The 17,855-nt window shown below is 41.0% G+C and overlaps 1 protein-coding gene across 3 annotated transcripts in view; it reads left to right on the forward strand.

Moving 5' to 3' along the window:
- CHD9 (chromodomain helicase DNA binding protein 9) overlaps positions 1-17,855 on the forward strand; it is a 185,492-nt gene that overhangs the window by 156,539 nt on the left and 11,098 nt on the right. For 2 of the 3 annotated variants that reach the window (XM_065416619.1, XM_065416620.1), the window contains 5 exons: positions 3,216-3,488; positions 4,251-4,419; positions 7,119-7,258; positions 7,913-8,134; positions 16,324-16,452. In XM_065416619.1, coding sequence (XP_065272691.1) covers positions 3,216-3,488; positions 4,251-4,419; positions 7,119-7,258; positions 7,913-8,134; positions 16,324-16,452 — 933 coding nt within the window. The remainder of the gene's footprint in view (positions 1-3,215; positions 3,489-4,250; positions 4,420-7,118; positions 7,259-7,912; positions 8,135-16,323; positions 16,453-17,855) is intronic. The other variant, XM_065416621.1, reaches the window with a different exon arrangement.

Consider the following 17,855-nt stretch of genomic DNA (forward strand, 5'->3'; position numbering starts at 1 on the left):
GAACCTGGCAGCAGCCCCTCCCTAGCCCCTGCCCAACTGTTCCCGCCTGCTCCTCTTGTGGAAGGTCTCCTTCCTGGTGGCAATTGCGTCAGCTCGAAGGGTCTCTGAAATCAGAGTGCTTATGTCAGAGCCACCCTACACGGTGTTCTATAAGGACAAGGTTGAACTGCGACTGCACTCTGCCTTTTTACCAAAGGTAGTTTTGCAGTTTCACACTAATCAGGACATATTTTTACCGGTCTTCTTCCCAAAACCTCATAAATCTGATAAGGAGCGCAGGTTACACACTCTGGATGATAAGAAAGCACTAGCCTTTTATATAGCAAGAACTAAGTCGTTCTGTAAGTCGACACAATTTTTCATCGCAGTAGCGGACAGAACGAAAAGCCTACCTGTTTCTGCTCAGAGAATTTCCTCTTGGATCACCACCTACATCAGGTTTTGTTATGAACAGGCAAAGGTACCACTGCTGGCGATCATTACCGCCCATTCCAACCGAGCGCAGGCCTCGTTAGCAGCCTTCCTGGCCCAGGTGCCAATTCAAGATATCTGCAAGGCCGCTACCTGGTCATCCATCCATACCTCCATACCCATTGCACCCAGCAGGTTCGGGGTGATGCCAGCTTTGGCAGAGGAGTGTTACAATTCTGAGCTTACCTCCAGGGATACCGCTTGTGAGTCACCTAGAATGGAATTGACATGAGCAAGCATTCGAAGAAGAAAAAAGGTTACCTAGCTCTCGTAACTGCTGTTCTTCAAGATGTGGTGTTCATGTCCATTCCATAACCGGCCCTCCTACCCCTCTGTCCGAGTTGCCGGCAAGAAGGAACTTAGAGGGCATAGGGCTGGCGGCGCCTCATATACCAGGACTCCAGAGCGTGCCAGAGCTGGCCCTATGGATACCAGTAAGGCAAAAAATTCCAACAATGGTGCATGTGGGCGCACACACACCTAGAACGGAATGGACATGAGCAACACATCTTAGAACACCAGTTACAAGAGGTAACCAGTAACCATTTTTTACTGCATGGTGAGTAAATTTATCCTTTTGCATGCATCAGTGGCTTATTCTCAACTGCACTAGTGGAAAACTAAGAAGATTTTGTAATTTGATAAAATGTATACTTAAAATACAAACTTTAATCCTAGTGTTTAGTATACTTTTGACAATTGCCTTCACAGTGGAAAAGGATAGATATTATTTTAAAAATGAAAGATTAGATTAGCTTTGACACTTGAAGTCAAAATCAGAGGACCCAAGGGAAATACTTTATGGGCGTCTAAAGCCAATCCTGTTTTCACAGTCCCCTGCTATGCTTATGGTTTGCAGTATATCTGGCTTATAAAATCACCTACTTCTTGGAGGTGCTAGTTGGATTTTAAGTAGATTCAACTTCATTTTTGAATTTTCTGGGATTTATATTTTATTCAGTAGTTCTAAAGTTGTTTTAACACAATTTTGTAAAATGTAAGGGTCACTGGTATAATTCTTCTACATGCTACTTTCCAAAGAATCTGTGTTCCCCTCTACAAAACAGTTTTAAATTATGTAGTTACCGATAACACAGTCTTAGGGTACGTCTTCACTACCCGCCGTATCGGTGGGTAGCAATCGATTTATCCGGGATCGATATATCGTGTCTCGTTAAGACGCGATATATCGATCCCCGAACGCGCTCACCGTCGACTCCGGAACTCCACCAGACCCCAGGTAATTTGATCCAAGATACTTCGACTTCAGCTACGCTATTCACGTAGCTGAAGTTGCGTATCTTGAATCGATATTCCCCCCCCCCCCCCCCCCAGTGTAGACCAGCCCTTAGAGTAAAATTTCATTGTATTTGTTAAAGGCATGTACTATATTACAAAAAATAGCTATCGGTTTCTTAATTTGCAGTGATAGAGATCTCATTCACCGGAGGCAGGCATGGATTGGACTGAGGCTTGAAAATACGCAGCCAGATTGGAAGCTTCTGATGAAGGCATTGCTTTCAGAAGTCAAACAGCTTAGGGAGAGCCTGAAAGGGAACTTCATGACAAAGGAAGAGACAAAAAGGGTGGGGGAGCTCAGAAGAGAGAGATTAGTATTAGTATCTGAAATTCAGGAGCTTTTAATCTCCACTATATTAACGTCACGAATATTTTTCTTAAAAAGAACTTTGATTTCAATGTTCATGATTTTCAATTTTTAAGAGCACCACTTGAGCTCTTAAACGATCTAACTTTCATAGGGAAGGTGGAAGGCCAATTTATGGACACCCACAAATAGAGGCATAACAAAACAACTAATCGTTTTTGAAAATGTAGGCCCTTGTTCTGAGTATAGTGGTGTAGAACATAATCAGGATTAGGAGAGAACTGTAAAGAGCATTTTATATATTGGGCAGTTTTAGTGTTCACATATCTTGGACAAATATGTATGCTCTAACGTATCGGCAAACTTTATGGATTTTATTTTTATATTACATAGCTTCTAAAAGGGTCCCCTACATTTTATTTGGGGAAATCAGCATGTATTGCTTAAGGTCTGAGTACATGCTTGATGTTTCAGTGGGACTATTTGTGTGTTTAAAATTAAATATATGCTTAGTGCTCTGCTGGCTTGGGACTTAAGGTATTTGAATCTGTTCCGTTCCAGATTCAAACATGACAACAGAAACTATGAATAAGAGCGTGCGCATTTATTTTTATATTTGTGGTTGTTTATTATATTATTGTAGCACCTACAAGCCGCAGCCTAAATAGGATCCCATTAAGCTAGACACTGAACAAACATATGTTAGGTGATAGCCCAAATGGTCATGGCCAAAAATCTGCAAACACTTCTGCACTGTTTCATTTTACTATCCACAGTATTCCCATTAAAATTAATGGGACTACTCATGTGAGTAAAGCAAAGCATGTGCTTAAGTATTTGCAGGAGCAGGACCTAAATAGACAAGATACACAGAGTGGAAGAAAGGAAGTATCATTGTCCACATTTTGCAAATGGTTATGTGAGGTATAGAGAGATCATGTGATCTATCTAAAGTCACATGTTGTAGAGCCAGGAATTGAACCCAAATCCTGAGTACAAGTCCAGTGACTTAACCATAAGATCATCCTTTCTCTTCTTTGTAGAAGAGTAAGATTTGCATTCTGAATGGCATAATGTATACATTTGGTAAGCAGTTCCTTTGTAAAAAAAAAAAAAAAAAAATCTCTTTTTTTTCTAGGATCGAGTTATGATTAACCGACTAGACAGTATTTGTCAAACAGTGTTGAAAGGTAAATGGCCTTCAGCAAGAAGAAGTTATGACAGCAATACAGTAGCATCTTTCTACACAACCAAACTTCTGGACAGCCCGGGTGCAGCTGCAGACTACAGTGAACCTAGTGCACCAACACCCCCAACTGCAGGTGTTAAGGAAGAACATGATCAGTCGCCACAGATGCCAAAGGTGAAGAAGCATGTACGAGAAAAGGAGTTTACAGTGAAAATCAATGACGTATGTTTATTTTTATTGCCCTAGGACCTGATTGCGATTGCGGTGTGCGGCATGCTTTACCTGCAAGTGGCTGCCTGCTCTCACTCTTACTTCCTTTGCACATTAGTTTACGGGTATTTGGATATGTTTCTTTTGGGCATTGAGCAATTTTAAATTTGCATATCCTACTAGAGGGATCATCATTGAATGTATGTCCCTCTTTAAACTTCTGAAATCCTGCTGTTCAGATGCTTCCTCAAATGGTCTGTTTTATGCAGTTTCTAACAAACTGGTTAGTTGCATAAATAATAGGTGTTTCCAGTGAGTTTGGCTTTTTTTTGAACATTTTAGCATGCCCTACTCAAATTAGCACTTTATAATTTCACGTGCTTTTAAAAAGATTACAACTAAATTCTGTAGTTTCACATACATACTAGAGGTGTCTAAAATACCCATTTCCTATATTTGTAATTTGAGAGTTGTTGGTAGTAAGTACAAATGGATGAGAACTCTGTTCTAGTAATTGGATTTGGGATTTGCATAGGATGAGACTAAGGAAGTAGATAGATGTTCAGTGTCTGAATTTTTCAATTAAGATATTAATTTATTCACAATTTGTATTCATAAAGGTGGTCCTGTAAAATTTCTGGTTAGATTGGTTACTTGGAAGAAAAGCAAGGCTTGATTAAAGTCTTGTGTGATCTCATTTTCTCTCAACTCTTCTGGAATAGATGTGTTTTATGCAAGAATTCTGAACTTCTAACCCTGGCATTTGTTTAACAGGAAGGTGGTTTGAAATTGACTTTTCAGAAGCAGGGGTTTTCTCAGAAAAGGCTCTTTGAAAGTGAAGAAGGCACGTTAGGACAGCAGCAATACCTGGCTCGGCTACGTGAGCTCCAGAATGCTTCAGAGACCAGCCTTGTCAATTTTCCAAAATCCTTACCAGAATCAGGTAAACATTATGACTTATAATAGTGTCAATTTACATAATGCTCCCTGGTCACAAGAATCTCTTTGAGACTGTACATTGTAGGGAAATAGACAAAGAGCCATTATACTTTGTCTGCCATTTTCTATCGGTGTTAATTTTCTGTGCATTCTTTATAATCTGTCTCCTGTGCCTGAGGCAATCAAACAGTCAAGTATAGTAGTATAGAGACAGTTTTGTGCTTTACTACTGTGATCCTTAATAATATTCTGAACAAAACTGTATTATAGTTCAATCAGAAATATGTATTACAGCTAGAAAGTAGCCTCTGATCTGGATCCTCAATTTTTCGTAACAAGGAATGTTTAGATTTAGGTATTTGTTTTGGATCTATTTCTAATTATAGCTAGGAAAGTCATTAAGTTCCAGAGGTTAATTACACGTGGGGGGGGGGGGGGGCATTCCTTTTATACTTTTGAAATTTACCTCTCCATTTCATTGGATGCCTTCTAGTTCTTGTGATGGTGTCATGATTTCTTTGGTGCCACTATGGTCTCATTGTGGTAAACTTATATTTAGATTTTTCTATGGATATTTAGCCTAGTGATCGTCAATGCTTTATTATATAAATATGTATTCAGAAAATGTCTAAAAGGGATATTATTTACCCTGTACATTACAATAGCTTCTTAAGAACTTAATATAATTGTGTGTGTGTGTGTGTGTGTGTGTGTGTGTGTGTATATACACACACAATATATATATATATATATATAGTAACCCAGTAGACCGTAATGACTCTTATGGAGACATTATAATCTCTCACGTATACCTGAGTTATGCATGTGAGTAACCTTTTATGAAAAGTAATGTCTGTAAACATGAAGTAGACACAATATTTAAGATGTTCATAATATTGACCAATTGTTTACAAAGTTTTTAAAATCTAAGCTCGAGTTACAGCAATTCCAAAATATATCTTTAACTTTGAAAAATGTACACATTTTTCATTTATGTAGAATAGAAGCTTATTGAAATCATTTTGTTGAATACAAGCTACATAAAAATACAGAAGTAGAAACTTGGTATGTCAAGTTTCAACTTAAAACAGGATAATACATCTAAGATCCTTAAGCCTATTAAATATGTACGACAGTGTTGTCAACTTGTGCAATATTTGGGATCTTTAAGGGTTCTTGTTAATGTCTTATTTTTTCTTCAATCTTGCAAATTTTTGCCCTCATCTAAAATGGCTGCCATATCCCATTACCATCTGGATCTGAAGGCAAAAGCTTCCCTTAGCAAGATGGATTGTTTATCCATTTGACCTTATCAGATGAAAGTGAGGCTGCCCTTAGCAAAGATAGATGACATTCTATTGGTTTCCAATGGCTCTGAAGCCAGGCTACTCTCAGGGAAGAGAGTGTCCCATTAGTCACTGAGGGCCAGGCAAATATAAAGGTGTTAGGAATGGGACTGTAGGGACTATCAGGGAATGGAGTGGGTTAGGGAACTGGACAGGGCACTAAGAATCAAAGGAATGTGAGAAGCAGAGTACAGAGGGGATGGAGTACTAGGGAATGTTGGGATCAGGAGGCCATCTGAGAGGTGGCAGGAGGATATGAAGGCAAAGTGAGAGGAGCTGAAAGAGTGCAGAGGAATGTGGTGTGAAAGAGAATGTGATGGGTAAGAAACTGTGAGGGAGGGAAATATGAGTGGGGGTGAATGTAGGTGACAGTAGATTGTGGGGAAACATGCAGAAAGAATGTGATTGGAGCAGCTGCCTATCCTATTTAGCTAAGGACTGGATAGAATGGAATTGCCACATGCCCCCCAAGAGGACAATAGAAGGTAAGCAGAGTTGCCTCTAATCAGTAAAAAAAGATGCTGCATTTTTGTGTGTATTTAAGGTAGCATTTTGACCCTAAGATGATCACATACACAATGTGCATGGGCAGCTCCCCGTAAAGGTGAAAAATCAAAAGACAGGTGAAAAACAGGGGTTTAAAACAAAAACAAAAAACCCAAAACCACTATGTTTTTAAGTCAATCTTAAGATGTTATTTTGGAAGATGGTGTAGTCTCTCATATTTGGAATGTTGAGCTTGTCAATATCTTGATGGAGATTCTTAAATGGGTACAACTTTCTAGGAATTTAAGTCCAAAACATGTTACCTTAAAATTGGTTCAGTATGTTGGTGAATGATATTTACATATAGAATACTGATTTAAGAACACTTGCTTTCCTTTTTTCAACATCACCAATTTGGGTGATACTTCACAAACGGTTGTGTCTTCCCTGCTGGCTTTGGAGCGGTTGTCTGCTAAAAACACTGTTCTGAGCTAATCATGGTCAGGCTAACAGCACTGAATGATGTTGGTTCGCAAATAAAGAAATAAAATGCACCGATAGCTTCTTCTGTACTAGAAAATTAAATTAAATCATTTGGAGTTAAATGATCTTTCCCTTATACAATGGAGATGGAAAAATAGTTGATAGTTTTAATTTTAATAGTACTAGCAGCTGCAACTATGATGTATTGATCCCTTTTTTTTTCTGTACTTGTTACAGGGTCTCTTTAGCAGTTAGATGATTTTTTGTTTATATGTGGGAATTATCTTTAAATTACTCTTTCAAATTATGGAACTTTTTTATTGAATGTGTTCCTGATTATAGACGGAACACACCTTTGACTAATTATATTGCATTATTAATTTGATAGGTGCTTCCAATCAGTTAACAGCTAATGCTAATGGAGTGATAGTCGACAGCCAGCCTGTAGTCAAAAAGAGGAGAGGAAGGAGGAAGAATGTAGAAGGAGTTGACATCCTCTTTATAAATAGAAATAAACCACCTAATCATGTAAGTAAATGTGATTCTATATCCAAAATATGAGTTCCATTTTACTGTGAATGTCTTCATTGAGCATATTATGCTGTGAACAAATAATTGCTAAACTTTAGCATTCAAATTATTTCATCTGGAATTAATCAGTATAAGCTTATAATTAAGGTCCTACTTAACTTGCAATGCTGTGAAAATTGCAGATTCTGCAATATTACGCTTCCACTGCAATTTTGACAGTGGGAGCCCCGGCTCCTTCTGTCAGCCCCAGGCGGATGTCAGCGGGAGCCACCACTCTCAGCCATGGGTGGCCGAAAGTGGAAAATCGCAGAAAAGTAATAATGGACTTTATTACTGCAAATAATACGGTCCATTATTACTTTTCTGCAATTTTCCATGGCTTGTTCACAATTTTTTGATAATCATTCCACAATTCAAGTATTGCCTTACTTATAATCTTTTAAATGCGAACTGGAAAGGTTTTTTATTAAAAACAAACAAAAAGCCACATCTATAATATTGCTTAATTACAATATGGAAAATTACATATAGATCTCTTTCAGAATGTAATTGGCTGTGTATTTAACTAAATTGGAGACCACCTACAAATTCTTTGTGACATTCATTTTCCAATATATTGCATATTTCTCAGAACATTTTGTCTTTCTACAGGTTAGTCCAGGCATTAACACCTCGCAAGTTGCTCCAGTAATAAACCCAACACTTACTTATGCTCAGTCCCAAGGTCTACTTGATGCAGAAAGCCCAGTTCCTGTCATTAACCTGAAAGATGGAACAAGGCTTGCAGGGGATGATGCACCAAAAAGGAAGGATTTAGAAAAATGGCTTAAGGAACATCCTGGTTATGTTGAAGATTTAGGAGCTTTTATTCCTGTGAGTATTCTTTTGAACTCTGCTTTACCTAAACAGTGAGTCTCATTCTGCCTCTGCATACTGTATTTAAATTTATAATATATGCCACATGGGATTCCTTATTCTCTTATTTTTTTCTTTTTCTTCCCCTTCTTTATTTTCACTTTATTTGAAGAGGAGGTAGATGGGATGGTCTCTTCATTGCTATCTTTCTTCTTCCCATCTCCATGCAATTTGTACACTAAGGCCAGTCCATGAATATAGCATTTAATCACTAATGAAAAATAATCAATAGCAAGATGCATTATCTGTTGCCATTTTTTATGGAGACTAATCAATTTCAAATATTTCTTTAATGAAAATTAGGAAATATGTATCTATGTGATGTTTCATTAGTTATAAATGACACTGAAAATGGGTGTATGTGCATTTTCACAATTATGCAAGAGGAGTAAGTTGGTTACAGTGGGATAAATGTCATAGGGACCTATATTTTAAATGCTTAGTAGTGTCAAATGTGAAATGGATTTGCTATTCGCACCTTGATACTTCTGCGCTTGTGATCTACTGACCCATAAATCTGTACAGAACAGACATTTATGGGATTACAACCAAAAATTTTCTGTTCTGTAAAAGTGTTTTAATATGAAGTAATATCGGGTAAACTGGTATACCCAGAAGTAAAGTACTCCTGAAAATTGCAACTTTATCAGTACAAAAGGGGAAGCAGGAAATGATGAGCTTGAAATGGAATTGTTTGTGTACCTTTTGTCTTGCACTGGGTGTATATAAATTTAGTTAAATTTTTAACTAAATTCTAATATTTCGGTTTAAGAATAATTTCAAATAACTATTAGAAGCTGAATAACTAAAAGGAGGCATCAGTATTCTCCAGCTACCTGTATCATAGCCTCTCAGCCACTTTTTCTCCTCCTCTTCTTCGTGATTGGTTCATGTCAGGCCTGTCCATTCTGTCCGTGCACTGTTGGTAGTAAACCTATCAGGGTATTAGGCAGTTGAGGGTGCTCTTTTTATTCAGAATGACTAAGTATATTAATACAATCTGTTGTAAATATTTCATTTTTATTCCAGGATCTTGCCTGTGCACGTTAAACAATGTGGTTTTTTAACTAGCTTAATAGTCAAGTCTTCAGAATGCTGAATGCTGATTGGTTGATAGATAATAAAAGTGCACCTTGATTATCTACATGCCCCTCAGGTGCAGACTCTTCACGCTAACAGGGAAAGTCATATCTAACGAATACTTTGTCTTACAAAGTTATGATTTTGACTAACTATGGCATTGTTAATAATCCTGCTGTATTAGAATAAATATGTAATACATGTACTTCTGTCATTATTGCTGTAGCCACCAGTCTAATCCAAATTTGACTTCAGCCAAATGCTATTTCCAGTTTTTTTGTTCAAATAGTAAAATTAAGCAGTCAGTACACTCATAAATTAAACATCTCGGCTTATATCGTTCTTACGGTAATACTTAAAAACAGTCAGTGACTGTATGGGACATCAAAGGTAGTAAAAACTCTGCAGGTGTGCCTCCTGTTGTGGTCCCTATATGCTGCTCTAGTGAAGTACTTGGACTGGGGAACAATTTCCCCAGCACAGGAGCACCAGAGGTCCAATGTAAGTGTCACTATGCGGTCCCTTGAGTAACTTCCAGCTGGAGGGGGCATGTCAAGCAGTTTGGTGAGAGTCCATAGTGATGATCACTGCAGAGATTTTGTGCTGTGGTGCAGCCTGTAGGCCATCTTGAGGAGTCTGCCACAAGTTAGTACAGAACTTACCATTCATCTTCAAGTGATCTTCAAGTGATGGTCTGTATGTGTATTCCACACATGGGTATGCATGCGCCTGAGTACACAATTTTTTGCAAGCATTGTCTGTTGGGCCGCATATGCTTTGTAGTTCTCCTTGTGCTCTGAACTGGGGGCATGAAGCAGTGCGGGCCAATGCTTCTCCAGGTCCTTCTTACCACTGGATGGTCTGAGTTGAAATCTTTGATAGCTTCAGATCCTTCCTATTGTATCACTTCTGTAAATATATTTTAAATAGTTTTAGTATTTTTCTCATATAGTATAGTTAGTTATTTTCTGTTTCCCTCTACCCCTTCCAAGAAGGAATTTTTCCCCCCAAAAAGGCTGAGATTATGTCTGGGATTCTGAGGTTCAAAAACTGCGTTTCCTGCCCTCCCTCCATTTCTGTGAGCAGTGAACATCAATATTGTGTCTGCTGCCTGGGTAAGGCTCACATCTCAGCCAAGTGCAGCATCTGCTGCTCCTTTCCCCCCAGAACTCATGAGGGTTGGGAACTGAGACTTAGGAAACACCTGATGGAGAAGCCTATGAGACACCAATCAGATCCAGGTCAGAGACACCCATCCACCCCCAATACATCAGTCTCATCAAGCATAAGTTCAGGAATGGAGGCTAAGACTTCTAAGCCGCTTCCCATGAGATTAAAGGGGTAGGGACAAACTGTCTTCTTTGAGGACTGCTTTGAAGAGAAAGGAGCCCTCCCTGACCCTGTCAAAGTCAGAAGAGCCTGCACACATGGGCATCAGGGACTTAGGCCCGAGTAAATCTCAGCAGGAGAAAGTGGCATGCAGGGGTACAGATCCGCTGATTCTAGCATCAGTTCCTATGGCGAAGGCTCAAGACAAACAGAGGAGACATGGTGCCTAAAGCACATGGCCCAGGTGAGATCAGACTTCCACTGTAACCAGGGAAATTCCTGTTCCAGTGGCTCCATCAGTGAACTCTCCCCACGCCTCCTGACGGTCTGAGATCTTTTTCTCCATGGAGGACATTTTTGCTCTCCCCTATCATCTGCCCCTCCTGTCGAGATCATCTTTATCTCAGGACATTGTCCCTCCAGAGGAAGAGACTATCCCAAGGATACAGAGTAATTCTCCCTTCTCAACCTGCCAGCCTTGGTGCGCAGCCATCAGTATTCTCAGTAGTCCAGGATCCAGTCTTTTTCTTACACATACCCCTGATTGAGAACCACTGGTCTAGAGGAACAGCTATAGCCATTATTATGAGGAGAGACTTGTGGTTACAATCTTCAGGTTTCCCTAGATAGGTACAGACTACCATCCAGGATCTGCCCTTCGATACGATCAATCTGTTTCATGAGGAGACAGATAAATCTCTCTGCTTCCTCAAGGACTCAAAGACAACTCTTCACTCTCTGGCATCTCTGTACCCATGCTCCCAAGAGAAAACATCACAGACAGAGGTATAAGGTGAGACTGCCTCCACAGCTCTTTTATCATCAATGTCCTCAGGCAAATAAAAGACAGAAGGTTTATAGGTCCAGGAATACAATCTCTGCAACATCTTACTCTAACCCCTAGTCCAAGAGTTTCTTTTGACAAGACTGTAGAGACTCCCACATACCTTTACTGTTGCCACATCATTCTCCTCCTCAGATTTTTGGAGGCCACCTTACCCATTTTGCTGGCAACTGGAGGGCCCTAACTGCCAACAAATGCGTACTGGAAATTATTCACGGCAACTATCTGATTGAGTTTCTGGCTACTCCTACACACAAACCCCCTTCACAGTTCCTTTTCAGGGACCATTCTCATGAGATGATTCTCTGACGGGAAGTGGACTCACTTCTCCTTTGGTGAGCCAGAGAAAAGGTTCCACCTAAATGACAAGGGAGGGGATTCTACTCCCCTTCATTTTTGATCCCCAGAAAGAATGAGGGATGGAGGCCCATTCTCAACCTATGACGACTGAACTTATTCATCCAAAAGCTTTAAAATTCTGCAGGATTGCCTTGGCATCAATAATTCCATCCTTAGAGGAGGGCACGTGGTTTGTAGCTGTCCTCATGGAAGACTCATACGTTTGCATAGATGTTCACCCACCCCACAGAAGGTTCCTAAGGTTCCTCTTTGATCAAGACCATTACCTATTCAGAGTCCTCCCCTTTGGGCTAGCCATGCAGCACCCAGGGTGTTTATAAAGGTTTTCAGTAGTGGTGGAGCTTGAATGAGAAGAAGGGGATTCACCATCTTTCCATACCCTGATGATTGGCTTCTGATGAGCAGATATTACAAAGAAGTCTGGAGAGCAACCTGCAATCTCCAGAGATTCCTGCTCAGTCTACTGCCTTTCTTAGGTGTTTGCATTAACTACAAGAAATCCATATTAACCCCCATAAATTTCATAGGGGTGACATTGTATTTGGCCACAGCAAGAATTTATCTACCTCTCAAGAGGTTTCAGGCTAGGGGAGTTCTCCTACACCAGGTCACTATCAGACCCTGGACCTCAATCAGAACTTGCCTTTCCCTCCTCCGCCACATGGCACCATGCACACACATGATGTTATTTGCCAGGCTTCATCTTCGTTGTTTTCAAGCCTGGTTTCTCTCTGTGTACTCACCAGAGAGAGATAACATCAACAACGAGGTGGCAATTCCATCCAAGGTTTTGGACTCTGTCATCTGGTGGATAAAGCCAAAGTTCAGGTGGGAATCCCTTTCTTCACACTGACTCCCAAGGCAGTCATCTTCACTGATGCGTGCCTCTTAGGTTGGGATGCTCATGTGGGTGATCATACAGCACAGGGCCTCTGGACCCTTAGGAAGTCCAGAATGCATGAATTTACTAGAACTCAAGGGGTACATTGAGCCTGCAATGCCTTCCTCCCACTTATCTGATCCTGGCATGTCCAAGTAATGTTGGACAATAGGATAACTATATTCTGTATATACAAGTAATGGGAAACGAGATCCCCCTTCCACTTTGTATAGAGGCAGTCAACCTCTGGAACTGGTGCATCAGCCATCACATACTCCAATCAGGAGTATACTTACCAAGGGTGCAGAATTCCCTAGCAGACATCTCAGCAAATATTTTTCTGCTACTCATGAATGGGAAAGTCACAATTTGGTTCTCTTCATGCAATGGGAAATGCCATCCTCAAACCTTTTTTGCCTCACACATTAACAAAAGCATCCCCCATACTGCCCCAGAGCGGCCCTGGGCAAGGTCTCATTGGGAGATGCTCAGCTGCTATTATGGAAGGATCTATGTCATTCCTCCCATTCCATTAATACCACAGGTTCTATAGAAAATCTCTCAAGACAGAGCTCAAAGCATCCTTATTGTGCCCAACTAGATGATCACAATGGTCCCTTTGGCCTTGGAATCTGTGAATCTATATAAAACTGGCTGAGATGGTTCTGGTTTACAGATCTACTGAAGTTTTCAGCTCAGCCACCATAAACATCTGCCCATTTTCAGGCACCCTGGTCCAGAACCACTGCAGATCATAGCCTGGTATTTGAATGGGCATCAAATGTAGAGTGCTCATGTTCCAGAATGGTGCAATCTATCTTTAACAAAGCAGGAAAGACTCTACTAAGATATGTTATTCAGCCCAATGGAAGCATTTCTCCACTTGGTCTCAGCAACACCAGAACTGGCTGGAATCCCTGCTATCCTGGAATATTTTCTTACCTATTGGTCCCCAGGTCTCACTTTCAGTTCCTTCTAAGAGCATTTAGCAGCAATCAGTGCTTTTCATCCTCTGGCAGATAACCACATGATCTTCACTCATTCTGTCACAACTCACTTTTTGAAGGGGCTTCTTAGATCCTTTCCACTATTGGTGAAGTTTGCACCTCAGTTCTGTCATTTCTCACCAGCCTCCCCTCGAGCCTCTGGCCACATGCTCTATGGTTCTTCTGTCTATGAAGTTTGCCTTTCTAATCACTATAACATCAGTCAGAAGATTCAGCGAGCTGGGCGGACTTATGGTAGACCCGCCGTATATTGACTTCTCTAAAGAAAAAGTCTCATTACATCCCACCCCAAATTCATCCCTAAAGAAGTTTCTGAGTTTCATATGAGTCATACCATCCACTTACCATTTCCTCCCCTAAACCACGTGCCTCAGATGAAATGAGGAGGCTGTGTTCTCTGGATGTCCGAAGGGCATTGGCCTTTACCTACAAAGAACAAAAGACATTAGAAAGCCATCTAAACTATTTGTTTCCGTAGCAAAGAGATCATGGGGTCAAGCTGTATGTGTTTAGAGATTTTCAAAATGGATTTCTGATTGTATTATCCTTTGTGTTATCAACTAGCTCATATTTCCCCCTCTTCCCAGAGGGAGTGAGGGCTCATTCTACTAAAGCTCAAGGAACCTCTGCTACATCTCTAAAACTGTCTCTACCCTGCCAGGAGGCCGATACCTAGTAGAGATATGTAGGGCAGTTACTGGAAGATACAGCTGTGAGGATAGTAGTATTACAGTCAGCTATCACTTCTTCATCCTCACACCCAACATGCATTTGAGTACTGCTTGTTAATCTCCCACCTGTGGAATACACATAGGGACCATCACTCGAAGAAGAAATGCAGGTTACTTATCTGTAACTGGAGGTTCTTCAAAATGTGCCGTCCCTATCTGTATTCCACTCCCCACCCTCTGTCCCTTCTGCTCCGGATTTTTTGGATTTGAGGTAAGAGTAGAAACTGGAGAGGCATCGGTCCAGACCGCCCTTTATACCCTCGGTTCGGAGCACAAGGAGAGCCATGGCACATGTGCAAGTTAAAAGATGCTGCTTGTGAAAAATTCTTGACTTAGGCATGTGGTGTGCATGCGTATCCATGTGTGGAACACAGATCACACATCTCAAAGAGCCTCCTGTTTCATTTAAGTCACCTCAATTTTCCTTTTCCTGTTCTTTCCACCACTCTCCTCCCCCAGCAAACTAGCAACTGGGAGTGACAACTTAGTGTTTCATACTCATTACATCCCAATGAATGCCATTACTCTACTATATGTGGACCAGCTGATAGTTAATCTTTTCCAATTATACATTTACTTAAGTGTATTGATACATTTTAAAAGAACATAGTCTGAATGTCCAGAATTTTATACTGAGATTTTCAGAGTAGTGCAGGGGATTTGGCCATGCACTGCTCTGAGACTGTCTCAGTTTTTAAAATCAGGAGATAACAGCTGTACAGTACTGCTCATTTAAAGTCATCCCAGTTAACATTGTTTCATTGTTGCGTTGCTGATCAATTAGAGAACATGCTGGTTTAAAGTTGCTCAATGCTCCCTTATGTCGTTTGGCAGCTGCCTGCTTTGTCCACTGCTTGGAGAAAGAGCAGCCCGTTGGAGCTAGCTGGTGGGGGCTTTGGAACCAGGGCGGACAAGCAGCCCCCCTATCAGCTCCCCGCTCCCCTATGTTTTCTGTGCAGCAGCCACCCAGCAGGCTATCAATTGCCGGGCAGTTCAGCTGTCCCTCCCCGACTGCCATGTGCTGCTCCTATCCTCTGCCTTGGAGCTGCTCTCGGGAGCCTCCTGCTTGCTGTGCAAGGGGGAGGAAGAGGGGTGCTAATGTCAGGGTGTCCCCCTCCCCACTTCCCCCCACTCCTTTACCCTATCTCCAAAGAGCGGGGGGGACCATGACAGGGCTCAGGACGGAGGGAGCTTGCTGGCTGCAGCTGCTGTCTCAACTTGCTGATCTACTTTAAAAGGCAGTGTACTTCGAGTGGGGTCAGCATACTTAAAGGGGCAATGCGCGCGTGTCTCTCTCTCTCACTCACACTCACACACACACGGTGTGTGTCTCTGTCTCTCTCTGCCATGCTGTCTCCCCTCCCTCCATTCGTGCTGCCTTGTAGAGTGTGAGGCTACATTAACAACAATGTGTTAACCCTTGAGGGGTCTCCGAGTAGTTGTTCATCATTATCAGTAAGGCATTCCCTGGGAAATATCCAACCCTCTTCCACCCTCTGACTTCACCACCTCAACCAAGCTTCACAATCATCATTGCTGTGTACAGTATTAAATTGTTTGTTTAAAACTTATACTGTGTGTGTGTGTGTGTGTGTGTGTATATATATATATATAGTCTTTTCTCTGGTGAATACTTTTTCCCTTGAACCTCCTGCTTTCCCCCCCCCCCCCATTTATATTAATTCTTATGGGGAAATTGGATTCGCTTAACATAGTTTTGCTTAAAGTAGCATTTTTCAGGAGTTACTGTACAAGGTAAGACTGCTTGTGATGTTGGAAATACGAAAAGATTTACCTTAAAATGAGAGGGTGGCTTATAAGAATAAATAAACAAGTCCACTTTCTCAGCACTTTTGTAAGTAGTTTTACTAGAAAACTAATATTAATAATTCATTATTTAAATCCCTCTAAAACAGAGAATGCAGCTTCATGATGGGAGGCCCAAACAAAAAAGACACCGTTGTCGAAACCCTAATAAACTGGATGTTAATAGTCTCACTGGTGAAGAACGTGTTCAGCTGATCAATAGAAGAAATGCTAGAAAGGTAATCCTATTACTGTGTCCACTCGCATTTTGCCCAAACACAAAATTTATGTGAAATTAAGTGTTCATATCTTCTGCTAGGAAGTCCTTATGTACAGTCTAAAGTTTGTTTTATTAAGTTAATTTGTAAATGGGACATGAAGGGTAATTATAGTGTTTAAATCAGGATTTAGTAAATGGAGAAACTTTCATAAGTTGCTGCAAAATTATTCTGGAGATTCTGTGCAAAATTACACGCACTAAGTGTATATACAGCATTGTATGTTTCTATTGGGTGGAATTCAGCCAATAAAGGGCCTGCACAATGTCCTATGCGCTACTCCAACCCCATGTTAAAAAATTTGAAGACTTTTATAGAGTCGTGCATGAGCCCCCTGCTCTGGGGTGAATTTCATCTGCTAAGAATAGTACAGTATTAAACTGAGGCTTCATAATAACGAGTAAATTGTAAATGATCAAGTACTGTGAAAATGCAGCTATAGGGTTGGCGTCACCGTGTGGAAAAACAGATTGATAAGTGGGAGCTGCTCTGGATTTGTTTACGTTTATTAGGGGGATATTCTTAAATTGATGTTTTAATACAGTAATTTTTCTTTCCCAGAAGAGTGAAAACTTTTTTTAAGCTAAAATTCCATTGTGACCCCCTCTCTGGATATTGCTAGACCATCCCTGCCAGAGTTAACTTAGTATAAATATTTCCAGCAAATAATTTTATTAAAAATTTGTCAAGTGTTAAAAATTTGTCAACCCTGTTACTTGGGTTAAAAGTTTTGTTTAAACAGACATACTAATGACTAGATTTCCTGGCACCTCACTCTTCTGTCTGCAAACACACATCCCTCTAATGTTAACAGCTCATTAAAGGACATTTCTTCTCCATCCTCCTGGTAGGGTAGAGACAGTTTTAGATCTACAGGGTTTGTGTTGGGTAAATCTACAGAGTTGAGCAGGCTGAGCTGCCAGTAATTTTTGCATGATTCGTAGTGTGAGTGCAAAAAGAATTCACCAGATTTGCAAGTGCAGGAGTAGACCTGACCTGCACCCAGTGGGACACAACTACAAATGTTGGGTCCGGGTGAGATGGGAAAACAAAAGGACCCTCCTGGTATTGGTTCAGGTCAGTTGTCCTCCTCCTGCTCGTGGGGTTGGCATGGCAGCGGCTGCATGCCCCATTCTGCTGGCCATCCCCACCTCGCTGCACTGTTATGCTGAAGAGTGAGCGTGGAAAGTCGCACAGCGCCTCTCATTCCACACTGCAGGCAGCACAGCAAGGGGCAGTGGATGGCATCAGCAAGGCATGTAGCTGCTGCCATGCCAGTCCCTTGGGCTGGAGGAGGAGGAGAGTCAGCTCCCTGGGCAAGAGGTGGCAGTGATGGTGCTGACTAAGGTTTGTGGGAAAGGGTC

Source organism: Emys orbicularis, chromosome 14, assembly GCF_028017835.1.
Source record: "Emys orbicularis isolate rEmyOrb1 chromosome 14, rEmyOrb1.hap1, whole genome shotgun sequence".
Classification (NCBI taxonomy): Eukaryota; Metazoa; Chordata; order Testudines; family Emydidae; genus Emys; species Emys orbicularis.